The sequence below is a fragment of the Eulemur rufifrons genome, chromosome 29, assembly GCF_041146395.1.
Source record: "Eulemur rufifrons isolate Redbay chromosome 29, OSU_ERuf_1, whole genome shotgun sequence".
In the NCBI taxonomy this organism is placed as follows: domain Eukaryota; kingdom Metazoa; phylum Chordata; class Mammalia; order Primates; family Lemuridae; genus Eulemur; species Eulemur rufifrons.
Window position 1 is genome coordinate 58,830,597 of NC_091011.1, and position 18,589 is coordinate 58,849,185.

The window sequence follows — 18,589 nt, forward strand, 5'->3', positions numbered from 1 at the left end:
CAAATAAATGTCTCCCTAAACTCTAAAACCATTTTAGAAGAGAGATGAAAGAAGGGGAAAGAAATTAAATAGAGGGGAAAAAAGGTAAAAGAATTATAAAAATAGAATTAGAAATGAAATAATGGGAAAATATAAGAGTTTCCAACATGCTAGCTTGGTAGAACTAAAAGGGATGTTGAATATCATGTGGCTAACTTTTTATACTATACATTAGCTAAATGGGACTATTCTAAGTTAAGTGACCTGCTAATTCACAAATAGTTAAGGTATAGAGTACCCACTAGATGCAAGTCTCTGGAAACTCCCTGGTTAGCTGCTTTTAATTTCACATGCTGAGATATGTAATGGAAATATTATTAATTCTAGATCAGGTTATTTTAATTCCTGTCTTACAAAAAGTGTGGACAAGAGTTTTAGCATAATAATGTACCAAAGAAATTCAGAATTGCATGTTAGATCATGCCTAATTGTCTAGAGAAATCAGTAAATTTTAAAAAGTAATTATCTGATGAAAGAAATAATTTAATAGAAAATTAAATCCATAGTATTTGTACTATACTTCTTCAAACTACTCAAGATTTTTACCACTATTTGCATTACTTCTATATATTTAAGCAGGCAAGCAAGTATTAATATGAATGCAAATTTACTAGGTTTTTTTTTCCAGGTTTTAAATACTAATATATAAATGAACCAGTAAGGATGATATGGAAAAGTAAATCTTCATCAACACCTGTAATACATCTAACAGCTCTTCAGTTTTATCCACTGAAAACAAAAGAAAGAATAATATAAAAGAGGAAAATTTTAGATTGTATCATCTATTATTGGCCAGAGGAATGAAAACACTAGTAGATGAGAGTGGTTTAGGGACAAATCACTGTTTAAATCAGATGAAACCAAATATAAATAACCTTTTTTCAGGGTGAAAAAATGAGGTGAGTAGGTTATTAATATAACATTGCAGTAATTATTTTATATTGGTAATCATTAAGTCTTACTATTTAACTAAAAGAATAAAATTTAAAAACTCACTCTGTTCATTATCATTCCACTGATTTCAAGTACAGACATGTCTGCTTTCTTACAGTCATTGCCTTCCCATACTATAGCACTTATTTTTTCTAATCCTGGGTGGGAACTATGGAGCCAGGGCAAATGACTCTATAAAAAATAAATAAAGATTGGTAAATATACTTACCATATTTCATAAATAAAACATGTATATATGAAACCATACATATCTCCTTATATACACATACAATTTTACACTAAAAATAAAAATTGCTGAATACATTTATCATATCTTATAAATGGAACATGCAAATCAGTACATAGCTATAACTATATCCACAATTTTAATGATACTAAAATTCTATCTTAAAATTAGTATATACACTGAACAGATGTCACAAGAAATTACACATTGTAAAAATGTTTAAGAATTTTCTGTAACGGGTATTAGGCAACCTATTCACATACGTGACACATTTTAGTACATTTAATATATTAACATATTAAAAAATACAGTAAAATGTGTCAGCAAAAGTACTTAGTTGTCAATTGGTCTACATGGCTACCAGTATACAAATGTTAAAATGAGTATCAGATTGTCCATACTGATCATTGTCCAACTTATGATCATTCAATTAAAAAAGACTGACAGTTGGTATTTGAACCTCTTTGAAAGACTACCTAGTGATGCAATCTCATCCTGAAAAAGATTCTTCCTTATACCTTTAATATCTGATTTACTTTTCTGATATTTTAATCAAGTATTTCCCCAAAGGATCAATTAAACTTTTCTTCCAGACAGAGCAAATATTGCAAAGCAGAAGCACATAGAACTAGAAGTATTCTCCAAGGTAGAATAAAGTATCTCTCAATGTTTCAAGGAATTAAAAAAAAAAAAAATGAAAATTTTAGTATGAAGGATCAGACGCTTAAGTTTGCTGGGGTTTTTTGGTTTGTTTTATGTTTATAATTAAAAGAATAAAACTTCAAAATAGAATAGCTGGGTTAAAGATATCAACGAAATTAATGAAACACTAACTTTTATATAATCAGACTTTGAGAGGAGAAGTAACAGTAAAAGATTAGAACCAGATTGGGGACAATTTGTTTACATTACAGTATTTCTAAATTATAATTTTTGGGGTTTTCTTTCTTTTTTTTTTTTTTTTTTTTTTTTTTGAGACAGAGTCTCACTCTGTTGCCCAGGCTAGAGTGAGTGCCGTGGCATCAGCCTAGCTCACAGCAACCTCAAACTCCTGGGCTCAAGCGATCCTCCTGTCTCAGCCTCCCGAGTAGCTGGGACTACAGGCATGCACCACCATGCCCGGCTAATTTTTTCTATATGTATTTTTAGCTGTCCATATAATTTCTTTCTATTTTTAGTAGAGATGGGGTCTCGCTCTTGCTCAGGCTGGTCTCGAACTCCTGAGCTCAAACGATCCGCCCACCTCGGCCTCCCAGAGTGCTAGGATTACAGGCGTGAGCCACCACGCCCGGCCGGGGTTTTCTTTCTTCTTCTTTTTTTTTTTTTTTTTTTTTGAGACAGAGTCTCCCTCTGTCACCCAGGCTAGAGTGGGGTGAAGTCATCATAGCTCACTGCAATCTCAAACTCCTGGGCTCAGCAATCCTCTTGCCTCAGCCTCCCAAGTAGCTGGGACTACAGGTATGAGCCACCACATCTGGCTAATTTTTTTATTTTTTGTAGAGACAGGGTCTCTTGCTCAGGCTGGCCTTGAATTCTTGGCCTCAGGCAATCCTGCCTTGGCCTCCCAAAGTGTTAGGATTACAGGAGTGAGCCACTGCGACTGGCCTCTCAATCAATAGATCTCTGACATTCTAATACTCAAATTTTATAACATGTTTCATTAAAATAACTTCTAATAATAAACAGAAGAATCTACTCTAGTTACATTTATTCTCCGGATGATAAAAATGTGACTAAAATATGGTAAAGAAATGTTTCTGCAAATTTAAGGAACATAACACTTTAGGGGGAGTAAAGTTGCACTGATTCATTTCATCTGAAGTTTAATAATAATAAGTCAATATGTAAGAAAACAGAGTTGGGAAATTTTTATCTTTTCCAAAGATACAAGATTTTAATGCACATTAACTTTTATAACATGTATTTCACTATTTGAGGTACTTAAGGGCTCTGAGATACTAATTATTAACTACCAACTTAATTCTTCAAATGATGTTTCCTAATTTATTCCCAAACAAAATATTCTAGTTTAAGATAGAAATAATTTGCACCAAAATATATACCAAACTTTCTCTGGAAATTTAATAATTGTGAAATACAATAGAACCAAAAAGCCAGAAACAAAAAGTACAAGAAGATGAATGGAAAGAATGCTAAGCCTTGAGAGGCAACAGATTTCAACCACTGATTTATAGATTTCTTTTTTTTAACTCTCAGTCTGTAACAGTGAAGTAAAGGTCTTCCAATTACATGAAGAAAGAAATGTCAATACCAAGAAGGTCCATCTAGAGACAAAAACAGGAAATTAAGTTGTTCTTCACTGTCCTTCCAAAGTACTCATTTTGCCCCCAGCTACCTTCCCAGTTACTCTAACTGGCATTTGATATCATATTCTTATTTTTAGAAAGCCAACAGGCAAGAGGGAAGATAGCAATTAGAAACTGGTGAATTTAAAAAGGTTAATTAAAAGAACGCTATATCTTTGTGTGTCAAATGTATACTGAAAAACAGTCTTGTGGAAATGTGTACTGCTTGTAGTGTGCAGAGAGCAGCATGACATCAAACACTTTTTTAAAGGCTCAGGAAAAATGGAACAAAGAAAGCCATTTTATGATTTTATCACAGGTTCTTCTAAATACATTTCTAACTAAAATTTAGAATTCTGTTAATGACTGTTCTTTATTCTCATCTAAAATCTCAACTGCTTTGCTCCTTGTTCATTCAAAACTGCCTGAAAACCTTAACACTTAAATAGTGGGATGTTTTATTTCAAATAAATTCACCATGACAACAACTTGACTGGTATTTCCAACTGTAGGAATGTAGCCATTTAAAGCTTTACCTACTAAAAAATGCATTTCACTTGAAAATGGCTTTATATCTTATCACATATTCAGCCATGACTAGAGGAGAAAATTTTTCTCCTGTAGAAATGTTTCAGTTACTATTTACAAAGAGAATAAAACAAAACAGAAGCACGAATTTGGGAATATTCTGATTAGAACACACTAATTCAAATACTCAGTGTTTCTTCATGAGGAGGGATTTTGTCATCTTTATGGTGGGCAGAAAAGGGTCCTCCAAACCTAACAGACTTTGGTCAAACAAGAAAAAACCTGGCAGCTTTTCAGTAAAGGGAGCTAATTCCCATCACTCATCTATTAGTAAAACTAAAAACATCAGCTTATGTTTTAGAAAGTCTGAGAATAAAAAATGTGTATTAAATCATGTCTTTAATTCAAAAGCAAAACCAACAAAAGCCTAGGATACCATAATTAGATATACAGAGTAGAACATATAAAATGTTTATCTTACCAAAAAAGGAGCAGAGTGGTGTGACAGAATTAGGGGCAATTTGTTCTATATAGACATCATAAAACAATTTTTAAAATCATTTAGGAATGGCCTAATTGGCATGTTTGGAAAAAACTTAAATTTTGTTTCAGGCACTCAACTAATATCTATTGATACCTACTATGTACCAGGCTCCGGGTGATACAACAATGAGCAAAAAACACATGGTCCCTGCTTCTATGCTGTTTATTGCTATCTCTGGGAAAATAGCTCATAGGCATTTCAACCTCAACTTCAATTGCAGTTGTTAGTCTCAGTGACTTAGATAAATATGCAGATGACTCATTTAATACCTTATGCTCTCATGGATTGTTCATTGTTTTTTCATTTCTTCAATTCCAGGGGACCTTCAGCTACTCCCATGGCCACACCCCAGACTTTGCTACTATACATAATTGCTCCACTTGGGAAATGAATCTTACACCACAGCTTCCCATCTTATGAGGTTTCTCATTTTAAAACGCTCCCTTGAACACACCACTTATCGTTCAATTTATTGTCTCTTCCTTCTCAATCTAACATGTCTAGACTCCCACCACATCCATCATTTCAATCATTTTCTCTCATGTTTCTTGAATAGCAACTATTAATTGAGAACCTACTCTGTGACTTTGGGCACATTGCTCAACTTTGAGCCTCCATTGTCTCATCTATAAAAAGAAAACAAATTACATTGCCATAGGTTATAGAGATTACATGAGATAATGCATCTAGATGACTTTGCACAGTGCCTGGCATATAGCAAATGCTTATGATATTTTAGCTATTGTCATGATTATTACAACTACATTCCAGAAAATGTCTCTTAACTGTGTGGAATAGCCAAGTACAAATTCATGGTTTCAGATTCTAGCTGGACTCTCAACAATGTGGCAATGTGATTCTTTCAGTGTGTTCACTGGCTTTAATGCATACACACACATACTCTCAGTCCTCTATCTCCACTCCCTAACAAATGATAACTTCAAGTCTTTACTACCATGAACAAGACCCCTATTGTATCATCTCCCTTCTTATTGTCAACAGACCCCCCAGACTCTTATACTTTACAGAATAGAGATCATACAGTAATAACTCTCTTATTGTCTTGCTGCTTCATGTACTCACCCTCCCCTTCCTCCTATCTCAGCAGAGGATGTATTGCTCTTCTTGCTGTATGCTAAGCTCCTTAATTATGCTTCCTCTCCAAAATCATAAGAAACCTTATTCTACCAATCAACAACTTTTTCTCCTGTACCTCTTCAATTCTTCCCTACTGATTTTCTCCTATGTAAATGTGCCCAAATATCTCACATATTGGGGAGTGGGGACCAAAACACTCCTTCAACTCTTTTTCTCTAACTACTACTTCATTTCCTCCAAACTTTCACTGCCATGGTTTTTGAACCTCATTCCCCATTCTCACTCCTCAATTCCCTGTAGCAAAGCTTCTTTTCCCCTGATGCTTTTCCTGTGGCTGAAGCTAAAACCAATGGATATATATTTTTAATTGAAACATATTGGTCAGATACAGAATGATACTAACAGTTGGCTTTATCATATTTTAACTTTTTCCCTTATTTGTGCCAGATATTTAATAAGTGAAATATTACAGGTAAACTTGAAACCTACTTTGTACACTTCTCCGTTCCATTCCCTTCCTTTATTCCCCAGATATATTATCCTAGATTTGGTGTTTATAATTCCTTCGCATGTCTTTACATTCCTACTGAATATGCTTTTAGCCATAAACAATATACAATACAGTTTTGCATGTTTCAAAACTTTATATAAATAGCATGCCGTATGTACTGTTCTGCAACTTGCTTTTTTCACTTAAAATTATATTCACAAGATGTATGTTGATTTATGCAGCTCAGTTCATTCAATTTCACTGCTCTATATTGTTTTATCACATGGCATGATTTATTAATTCCACTATTGTTGGCTATTACCTTTTAAATTTTCACTATCATGTACAATGTAATGAACATTTTTTTATGTCTCCTTCTGACCATCTTCTAAAGTTTCCTTGAAATGGGATAAAGGGTTTTAGAATATGCAGAACTTCAATTTTAATACATAATGATAAACTGCTCTCTCCAAAGTAATTGTGCATATTTATACTAATATCAGCATTTAGTAAGAGTTCTTTCTTTATATTCTTGCCAACATTGAAATTTACCAGGTTTTATATATTTTGACAATCTTATCAGTATGAAATGTTATTTCCTTATTCTAATTTATATTTCCCTGAGTATATAGTAAGGCTGACCATCATTACTTATATTTTTTATTAGCCATTCAGGTGGCTTGCTGTTCACATCCTGTTCATTTTTGTATTGAGTCACTTTACTTATTCATCTGTAGGAGTTCTTTATGTGCTCTGAGCAGTATAATTTTGATAGTTAATGTGTTGGAAATATCTTTTCCCAGCCTGTGGCTTGTCTTTTAACAATGTTTATGGTTTAATTTGTAGCCCAGAGTTTTAAATTTTAAGATATTCAAATTTATTTCAAATTTATCAATCTCTCCATGTTGGTTGCTTGTGCTTTTCATATCTTGCTTTAAAAAAGTCTTTAACAAGAAGTAACAAAAATTTTTCTCTTATATTTTCTTCCAGATATTTTTAAGTTTTACTTTTTCACATTTATTTATCTGGAATAAATTTTCATGTATGAATAATCATGTGATACACAACCAGAGAGCCCATCCTTTTCCCACTGATTTGTAATGCATTATAAATTATAATCATGTGCCTATTTTTGGGTTTTCTATCCTGTTCCATTGGTTTATTTGGTATACACCGATACCACATCTTAAAGTATCAAATTTAAAGTTTTTATGTTCAAAAGGGACAGTCCCCTGCTGTTATTCAAAATTATTTTTGCTATTCTTGATATTTTGCTTTTAAATATGGACTTTCAACCAGTTTAAATCCAACCAAAAACAGTCAGACAAACAAACATGCCGACAGGATTTTGATAGAAAAAGCAGTGATAATGGGCACTGTGTCTTGTACATGCCTTTAATAGAAACCCTTCCAAAATTTTTTCTAAGCATTTACTTGGTTTTAATGACAGGATTTGATGAGGAGTTGGATAAGAGAGAGAAGGTGTGGAAGAATGAGGATTTTAAATGACCACCAAGTTTCTGGACTGGTGAGTAAATGAATGGAGATGCCACTATCCAAGATTTTGAGTGTAATAAGAAAAACCGATTTATAAGGGAAGATTGATTAAATTTTAGGTACTGGGGGGACAGTCAAAGATATTCTATAAAAGTGTGGTGGCCAATCTGAGTAGCACCCTACTCAGATGTGGCTATTCTGCATTTGAAATGTGGCTAGTCCAAAAGGAGATGTGCTATAAGGGTTCACGCTGGATTTTGAAGACTTAGTATAAAAAATGTAAAATATTTCATTAATATTTTTCATATTAGTTATATGTTGAAGTGATAATATTATGGGTTAAATAAAACATTAAAATTAATTTCCCCTTTTTGAAAGTTTTTAATGAGGCTACCAGAAAATTTAAAATTATATATATGTGACTTTCATTATATTTCTATTGGATAGCATTACTATAGGTGCTTGGAGATATAAACTTGATATTTATGAGATGTAGATCTGTGAATATAATATCATAGGTGGAATTTAGACCAAGGTGTATATAAATCTGACCATGAAGTATGTTAAGTAAAAAAAGGACTGATGCACACAGTTTGACTTACAAAACTCCATTTACTAGCAACTTTTCAGGAACATACACAACTACAATATAAATACTGAGATCTATGTTCTGACGAAGCCAGACCACAGCTCACATAAAAAGAAAAAAAAATTTTAGGAATATTATTTAGTCAAGTGTAAGCTTTTTCTTCACCTCTGTAAAATTTGAACATATATTCAAAGGAGCTTGACTGAGAGGTCCACATAACCCAAAACTGTAAACCAACCTGATGAAAAGGGTCGTCTCTATATTCTTTTTTCACACATGGATTAATCTGAGGATTTTCCACATCTGTCTCACTGGTACAAGATGAACGGCATTCTGCACAATGTAACAAGTCTTCCCATAATACATCTTCTGTTTCAGATTCTGGCCTTGTACTCTCAGAATCCTGTCTGGAACTTGAACAGCGAGAGCTGCAACTAGTACCCGATTTAGGGGCATCCTGAAATCAAGATATTCTTTGACATTAATACAATTTATGTACCCTTTCCAACTCAAAGGATTCTATCAGAACCATATATTGCTACTTTTTGCAAAAACAACAAATACACTGTCAAAAGACAGTGAAAGAGATAGCAAAACATTAAAAATATATTCATTTTTAAGCAGTAACAAAAGGCCCTCATATCAAAATGTATTTGATTTCATATTTCAGCTCAGATGATACTTTGCATGCAATGGTTGTGCCTATTTTCTCTTAAATTTTGATTTAAATTAATTTTAAAAGAATTTTTACTGAGTAAAGAACGGTTAATAGCCATCTTTAGAGCCAAGTATTTTCAAATCTTTGGATTTCTTTTTAGCCATCCTCTGTAACTAAGATCTGTCAGTTGCACCTTTAAAATATTTTATATTACCCCTTTGTCTTTCCCATGCTATCGCCAGAGTTCAGACTTTATCATTCATACCTTTATTGCCATAAGCACCTCCTAACTGACCCCTGCCTAAAAGGCCTTCTCCTTCTTTCCAGAGTAACTTTCCTAAAGTGTAGCTGTTCTTTCACTTCTTTAACCAAAGTCTTTTCCTGGTTTCCCTCAGCTCTCCTTCAAAAAGTTCAAATTCCTTCATGGCACATGCTTGTCTTCGTATGTGCTACTTTTTGACTTTGTCTTCTACTTCATACCACAACCTATTCTTCCAGGGATATTCGGCTAATCCCTAGCCCCTAGGCTTGTTCTTGCCACCCTAGCCTTTGATCATGTTCCTATCTCTTATCATTAATCCTGCTCTCCTTTAAAGAGATATTGAAAATTAAATGAGCATGGTAGCTTTTAATCCAAACCTGGCACAAAGCAGGGACTCAACAAATGTTAGTTTAAGGCCACCTACCTAAAAGGATCACTTTGTCCCTGAAGTGAGTTATCATCATTTATCTTCACTTGACAATAAATTTTGCATTGCTTTCCAGAATCTAATATACTGTCTCAATTAAATGTCCATGTATTTCGTATTTGCAAATAGATTGTAACTTTCAAATATAAGTCCATGAAAGACAGATTTTTTTTTGTGCCATCCATACCACAGGTAACAAAATATCCTGAATAAGGTACATTATACATTATTGATAATTAATCTGTTGATATTAGACTGGGGCACCATGAATCCGTAGTGTATTGACAGAGTGATTCTGAGAGAAAGGCTGTTTGTTTAGGGAGAAGTAAAAATTTTTTTAAAAGAGATGAACAGGAAAATGAATAAAGAAATAAAAAGAGAAAATAAAGGAAAAACAGGGCAAAAATCACTCTGCTTTGTCTTAGAAACAGCACTCCAAAAATATTTCAGACTCAGTGATGTCAACCAGAATACTTAAAGTATAAGAAGTTTTCATTATAACAATTGTCATTAGATAGCAAGGCACAGAAAACATTGTTTTCAGTAATTGCAAATTTGATATTTTTAATAAAGCTAGCTTATTATGTATCACAAACTTATGATGCAGACTTGTTAATCAGATTCAGAAATAAGTTAACAGGATTAAAGGCCTGTTACTGTTTAACTAAAACTAATGACTTATTTCAGGGATAAGGAAATGTCTATAATTCTTCATAAGTGTTTTATGCCAAATACTGATTAATAAGTGGGCCATTTTACAAATGTAAAATCTAAAAATTATTGCCCATAATTGCTTATATTTCAAACAGAATTTTACCTGCAATATCTGTGATGAACAGCTACTTTGCATTTTACTACAAACTGTTGAATAAAGCCTAAAAATAGGAAATTTTACAGTTGAAGAAAATTGTTCAAGTTAACCACATTTTGGTTTGCTCGGCTCATTTCAAATTTTTAGACAGACAGCCAAAACTGAACATATGAAATTTAGAGGACACACAGTATTTATTTGAAGGGAATATGCATTTATAAAATAAATGCTTTGTGCTAAACTATTTATGTATAAGCGTATTTAACCCTAACAATCTGAAGAGGATGGTCTTATCTCCCTATTGTATGGATGCACAAAAGACTCTTGAGAAGTTAAATATTTTTCCCAAGGTCATTTAAATGATCTTCCTCCAAGCCCACGGCTTCTTCATTATGCTTTCCACCTACCAAATGTTAGATGAAAAGCTAATCTACAATTAGCTAATCTACAATTAGATGAAAAGCTAATCTACAATTGGGAGTAAAAATTGGAAAACACTTACAGAGTTGAACAACGACAGGACAGAGCAGGAAATAGGATAAACGCTTAAAAGAAGCTATCAGTTCCCTAGGATACCTCCCGCATCCCAGATAACCAAGTAATCCCACCATTGTCCTTCCAACAGGAGACTGGAAGAAGCCAACCAGATACAGTATTAATAGACAGAAAAAAGGGCAAAAACAAGGGGATTAAACAAAAGTCTACACATTAAATGAAAAGATTTCCCACCTCCTACCCAGAAGGTGCCAAACACCATGGCAGCCTGTTTTATTATGCCCCACCCTCATTCCACCAGAAGACTGGATGATTCTTCCTGAAAAACTAGAAGCCCCTAAAAAGTTTATTGATAGATATTGCCTGCCATCTGGGAGGCTTACAACAAATGGCTCTGTTCCTCACCTGTCATATCTTATAATGAAGCCCACCAGTCCCACTCATGCACAAAATTCTTCCCCAAAGGATATTTTTTTCATTTCTTTTTGTTTATCAGTTGGAATACTTTTTTAAAGAGAAATTAAAGTTCAAACTGTTCTATCTTTGGCTCCTGAGTCCTTCTAAAAAGACCTTGGTAGTCTTTAATAGCTTTCTTGCTCTCTATCGTATCAAGAAGTTCCCAGGTCATTTTGTGTATTTCTTGCAACAGTCAGGACTCAGGCTTCAGCTATTTCTTCAAGAAGGCCTGTTTTTTTGTTTTGTGGGTTTTTGTTTTTTTTATGTGATAAATGGCATAAGGTAGGTGCTAAAGATACTTGTTCATTGTGTTTGGGTGGGCCCAAACAATTTTTTTGTGCCTCATTCTTAAAGAAAAAAATATGACCAGTAATTTGAAGGGAGTATAGCAATTTATACTATAAACAAAAATGTAAAAACAGCATTACAAATCTTCTGTCTCAATTTTATTTATTCAAAAGAGACTTTATTTTGCTTTTTAAAAAATGCCCCCTTTTAAAGCTAGTTTGACTTCAGAGAGTCAAAATTTTTTACAACTGAATGCAGCTTTTTAAATATCTTTCAGTCTAAGTTCTTCACTTTACAGAGGAAGAGTTTGATGACCAGATTTTATTTTTATGTGATCTTTTATATATTAAAAAAGATTTAACACAATCAATGCCTACCAATTATCAGTCTTATTTAGCTTGAAATCTACAAGATTTTAAGCAACATATTTATTTAAAAGTTAAGATTAGTAGAATAATGTTCTATCCTTCAAGACCTTCAAAATAATTCAAAATACAGTTGCAAACCAAGAAGAACAAAATCATGGGGGGTGAGAAAAGTACGTCTACAACCAAATAATTCATTCTATAGGAGAGGGCTCAAACAGCCCTCTAGCTCCCTTCCAGCATCAACTGACTTCTAATGGTATGAAGAGTAAGACTTTAATTTCATAAGCTTAGTTATCGGGTTTAGGAGAAGGACACAGTACATCAAATGATGTGGTTTAAGAGGCAATGAGCAGACAGACATACAGGCATCAGTGTCTAATGGCAGCCACTGAGAAAAGAAATGCAACCATAGTCATCAGAAAAATTAACTAGAGAAACAACCACAAAGAAGAGTGTGCAAAGAAGTAACTCTGCTAATTTTAATACTCTGAAGGCATTCATATTCTAGCACAGTGTAATACTGGATTTTTCATAAGTTTAGCCCAAAATCATGAAGGAAAAAAATACTGATATACTTCAAAAAGAGCAGAAGGTAATGCTAAGTGACATAAGGTATAATTGATTTGCCTTGAAGCCAGATAATTGAGTATTCTATCCTTAGACTAGAAACTGAAAATTCAAATGAATAAAATTCTTTTTCTATTTAAATAATTTTAAGCTCAAGAGATATGACAAAGTTTGAAAAGGGTTTAGAGAAAACAAAAATTAATAAGAAAAAATGGAAACAAAGAAGAAAAAAAAGAACTAAATTTTATAGTATGAGGACTTAACCAGAGAGAGTAATATGAAGGAAGTTACTTAGAATAACTTTGCTATAATCAAGAATTATAAAGCCTTCCTTTTTTTTTTTTTTTTGAGACAGAGTCTTGCTTTGTTGCCCGGGCTAGAGTGCCGTGGCGTCAGTCTAGCTCACAGCAACCTCAAACTCCTGGACTTAAGCGATCCTCCTGCCTCAGCCTCCCTAGTAGCTGGGACTACAGGCATGAGCCACCATGCCCGGCTAAGTTTTTGTATATATATATATATATATATATATATATATATATATTTTAGTTGTCCATATAATTTCTTTCTATTTTTAGTAGAGACGGGGTCTCACTCTTGCTCAGGCTGGTCTCGAACTCCTGACCTCGAGCGATCCTCCCGCCTCGGCCTCCCAGAGTGCTAGGATTACAGGCGTGAGCCACCGCGCCCGGCCTATAAAGCCTTTCAAATTGTGAAAAACATGAACACAGAATCTGCAGATTGTCTCACCAGAATGGTCTTCTTTAAAAGCAAACAACAAACAATGTATGAGTCTTCAAAAATAATGCACAAAATGAGTTCAAATATGTGATTCATTGTCACTATGTGCACAATACATAAATCTAAAACTGCTACTCTATAAATCCAGATCATATAATAGTAACAGATACTGATAGTAATGGGAAATATTTATTTCAACAATAATTTTCAATTGCTGAGAAAAGTTATAAATTAGTAACATAGAAAATAGCTATGTATGGATATATTTAAGGCCGAAGTGTATACCTCATTAGGATAATGCTTCTTATAATGGTGTGACTTTCTATTCCGAAGAACGCTTTCAGAAGTCCTGTCCACGTGACGGCGTAGTGGGTATCCTGTTTCAGGACCTTCCTCACTGGAGACTTCATCAGAGATATTTGTTACCGTCCTTTGGGTATCCTAAGTTGGGAGTACACAAAGAGGATTAAAATAGGTAATTTCTAACTGAACTTTTAGCTTTTAAACTGCAAGATTTTAAATTATATACGCATGCATACATGTATCTTCAAAATACCTTCAAATACCTCAAAGTGATTAGTACTACCTGATTTTCTGAAAACAATGTCTTAAATCAGTGATTATACTTTTAAAGTACATTTACTTTTAAAAGTACTTCAACAGCCATTTGTCAAACATTGCTCTGTAACATTTTTGTTCATAGACATTTGAAACAGCTAACAAAAATAAAAAATACATAAAACAGAAGAAAAGCAGAACAGAGACCATTTAAAAGAAACTGAGAGACATGAAAGGAACTAATTATACTATTTCTTTCTAAACTGAAAAAGCCATCAATCATAAGACCCCCCCGCTGATTCAATAATGGCTTACAGGCAAGAGGGAGTGAATGATAGTTGTAGGTGTGCACATACCAGATAGACAACATTATAGACACATCAATTTGTAAGAGACATCTAGATTTTAGAAAGTTTGAAACTAAAGGACTCCAGAGCACATGTTTTATTGATATCTTCATATTCCTCACATAACTTTACTATGTAATACAAACCTAAAAATGTGTTTGAAAGCTGTATGATTGAAAACTTACCTATTGAGTGATTATAGTGATGTGAGGTTCATATTATGAGAGCTAAATGCTTGAAAAATCAGAGTAATGGACCATATTTCACTGCAGGCCCATGCTGTGCTGTAGCTACTAGTACTGAAATTATGTGTCTGTTCAAGTAGTAACACATACTTTACCGAAAGTAGGTAGTAACACAAAGTTTACTCAAAATTAGACAATCCTCTTTTCTTTATTTTCCTTAACACAAAATGTTCATGCTTACATTCCTAAATGTAATAGAGGTAACATCTTTTAATTTGACCATATTTTTTTTTACCGTAACAGATTTTAAAGAATAAATTATTTAACAAAAAAAAAAAAAAATCAGTGAAACAAAGAAATAGAAGACATTACACTAGGTCTTGTTACAATGAACTCAGAGTCGCTCTATTATTTTGGAAAAGTAAACAATTGTTACTTTTAACAAACATTTCCAGCCGGGCGCGGTGGCTCACGCCTGTAATCCTAGCACTCTGGGAGGCCGAGGTGGGCGGATCGTTTGAGCTCAGGAGTTCGAGACCAGCCTGAGCAAGAGCGAGACCCCATCTCTACTAAAAATAGAAAGAAATTATATGGACAGCTAAAACTATATATAGAAAAAATTAGCTGGGCATGGTGGTGCATGCCTGTAGTCCCAGCTACTCGGGAGGCTGAGACAGGAGGATTGCTTGAGCTCAGGAGTTTGAGGTTGCTGTGAGCTAGGCCGATGCCACGGCACTCACTCTAGCCTGGGCAACAGAGTGAGAGTCTGTCTCAAAAAAAAAAAAAAAAACAAAAAACAAACATTTCCTTAATAAGAGTTTTTTCAGATTAAAAACAAAACAGATGTGCTGAGAGCGTAGGTCATGAATGTAGAAAAAACAAGACATTTTCATATGAAGAATATGAATAGAAAATTGGTTTTCTACTTTAGCTTTCTGAATAATTTATATGTTTCACTTAATGCAAATTCTTACACATATGGAAGCAGGGAAAGAAAAAGTAAGGCTTAACAAACAACAACTATAAAGTGCTTTAAACATTTTGGAAGATTAGAGCCATCAATCAATTCATAAGTACCAAATTATACTGGCAATCAAGTTTAATTACACAATACTTTTATCTGATTTTCAGCTTCATTCATGTTATTTATAAAGGCTGGCAGAATAAATTCTGGAGACAATACTTAGTTTAAGGGCAACTATTAGTATTATATCTAAGTCACTTTGTTAGGTAGATAGTGAGGGACCTCTGACTCTCCTGGAGACAAAGGCAGGTGCCCCAAACAACTGCCACATCTGGGAGAAGAAGGAATGCCCTGCCAATCTGCCAATCACAACTTAATGCACCAACTGCAAAAGAATGCAGAGAATTCCCAGCCTGTAGGCCAAGCACACAGGCACAACAGGGTCTGGAACGTAACTCAGAACAACCTAAGGCTAATTATCATGTCATTACCTTAAATCTGCACTGCAGTTCCCCCCACCACGGACTTTCAGAGAGGATCACGGGATAACCACATGCGCAATAAGACTCAGGTTATATAACTCTCAACTGCCTATCAAAGTGGTTCCATGGTGACATTTGAACCACAAGGAGGGCCCAGCCTAGGCAATATAAGACAGGACCCCAGACCATAATCGGAGCCCTCCTGTTACAACAGGGGGCCCATTCACCATCTATGGTGAATGTATCTTACTTCGCTCAGTAAACTTCTGGTGCTTGCCTTGCTTTTGGTGTGTCTGGTCATTCTTCCGCCAAGAGCACACCAAGAACCAAGAACAGACCGCTGACCTGACAACTTCACATTAGCTAATATAAAATCACACAGGCAAATTATTTTAAATGTCATGCTTACTTTGCTAGGAGCATTCCTCAATGTTCCTGTATTCCAGGTTGTCTCTTCTGGTCTAATAGTTTCACATTGAGTTTCATGATTTTGTAGTCCATCTTCACTGTTTTTAACAGTCTTTTTCCCATCAAGGGATACATAGCCATTGTCAGTTTCAGTAGACTTGTCAATTGAATTCTTTGTTTTCTTTGATCTAAAAAGAAAAATATGCAGAAGCATGTTTGGACTTAGCTTATTTTGAATGGGTTATTGATCGAAATTATAGTCTGTTAATAATTACATCTGATAGTTATTTCCCAGAATTTTAATGGCCACACTATTTTCAAAATAAATAATTTAGAAACATAATATCTAACAGATAAAATAAACACGTAAATTAATGTCCTACTTCAATTTATTTTACAGGTTTTAAGGTCTTACAAATAGCAATTCTAGGAGACATGCCCTAACTTATCAAAAAATTCTTAGTTAAAGTCACCTGGTCTTTGAGCAAAATCTAGGATCAAAATTTTGCCCACTTCTTTACGGTTAATAATATACTTTAAAGTTTTAGTTTGAAAACTATCTTAGTAATTTTCAGGTTAAGTTGCAATTAGTAGTTTAACTTAGTTTTAACACTCTACCCAAATACTTTACCATTAGTATGTATACATAAATATCTGATAAATTCATTTTAATATACAATTCATTTTAATATAAAATAGAGAATAACATCTTTTGTAACATAAAAATATATGAAAAAAAACAGAAAACTTTAAATAAGGTTCTAAATAATAGAAAAAGTGAAGACTACAATGAAAATAAAGAAATAACCTCTTTCACCCACTGAAATAATCTCTGGGAAAAAACATTAGTAATCATGCAGCTTATAAATACCTAAAGGGCTGGAATTGAGGATATTCATTTACAGGAATAATTTTTTCCAATATACAAATACTACATGGGAAATAATAAACAAGATATTTTTTATAAATAGGCAAATGCTTGGGGAGTCCTCTTCAGAGACAACAGTGGGTGAAATAATGGCTATTTCACCATAAGAAACGGTTAGTAGAAATATAATGTAAGTCTCACACATAATTAAACTGTGCTCAAGGCAGATTAAGTCTATCATAAAACATTTTAAAGCAATTATATTTAAATAAATTCCCTTGAATTTTCCCCAGAGGTATTAGTTTTGTAAGAAAGGAAAAATAAAATTAGTATATTACCTTCAATTAGGTCAAAAAACAAGTTTTTTTAAATGCACACACACACACACAAAACCCTACATTATCTTTAACACTACACTTAACACAGTTCTATTGGCATCTCTATTTTAGAACTGCGCAGGACTTACAACTCACCTATTCTGAACGCTCATTTTGGAAACAAGGAATCAGAAGCACAAAGAGGTATAAGCGACTTATTTAAGGTCACATGGCCAGCTGGAAGCAAAGCTGGCACTACGGTACAGACCTTCTGACTATGAAGTTGATTGTATCTCCATACTACCTCCAACTGTCCACTCTTTGGGGAATTGCCTATTTAGGATTTCTTAACACACTCTTCAAAGCCCAGAAGGTTTGTGTCCTATGATAATAGGCCCTTCTTCTGCAAGTTTCCGAAGGGAGACAGACAGACCATATTTCCCATACGCTCTACAGAGCACTGATGCTTTTTAGTCATTCAGAACCGATCTCCACAGAGTAGCAAGACTGGGAAGCCCAATCTGCTGACCATTTTCTTTCTATATGATCCTCAGAAGCATGGACAGATCAAGGGAACATGGGGCCATAGAATAGAGATCATTTAAGAGCAGCAGGGAGAAGGGAGAACATGAATTACAGTAGAGAAGAGAATGGGCAAAAATAGAAAACAAAAGGCATACAGGAAACTTGCAAACTTCTCTGCCTGGGGAAGAAAGTGATAGAAGCATCAGTTATTAATTGTTCCCTTTACCACATCTGCATTTTGAACATTATGCAAAATGAAGTTATTTAATATTCTGAAAATGTCAGAAACTCAAAGATAAAGAAGAAGGAGTGTGCTGGAAAGGTATTTATGAAGGCTTATGGAAATTAGACAAGGCTGAGAAGGGAATAAATGAACTGAAAGAAGAGTGGAAAAGTTTATAGAACCATTAATCAGACAGAATGTGCATGAAAAGATAAATTTATTTGGGAAGAAAGATGGAACATGCTGAGAAACATGAGTGGGCAACTGAAAACATGGGCCTGGAGGCCAGTAGTTCAAAGCATAAACAGCAGATGAAAATTTGGGAAAACATGACAAGTAAACGAGAACTCTACAGGGCAAAAAGACAAAGG

General features: G+C 34.1%; 1 protein-coding gene across 9 annotated transcripts in view; it reads right to left on the reverse strand.

Annotated features, from left to right (window-relative positions):
* PHTF2 (putative homeodomain transcription factor 2) overlaps positions 1–18,589 on the reverse strand; it is a 116,316-nt gene that overhangs the window by 13,666 nt on the left and 84,061 nt on the right. For 7 of the 9 annotated variants that reach the window (XM_069462650.1, XM_069462652.1, XM_069462647.1 and 4 more), the window contains 4 exons: positions 16,287–16,473; positions 13,627–13,782; positions 8,510–8,728; positions 1,036–1,164 (listed from right to left, as the gene is read on the reverse strand). In XM_069462650.1, the coding sequence (XP_069318751.1) occupies positions 1,036–1,164; positions 8,510–8,728; positions 13,627–13,782; positions 16,287–16,473 (691 nt within the window). The remainder of the gene's footprint in view (positions 1–1,035; positions 1,165–8,509; positions 8,729–13,626; positions 13,783–16,286; positions 16,474–18,589) is intronic. The other 2 variants (XM_069462653.1, XM_069462649.1) reach the window with 2 other exon arrangements.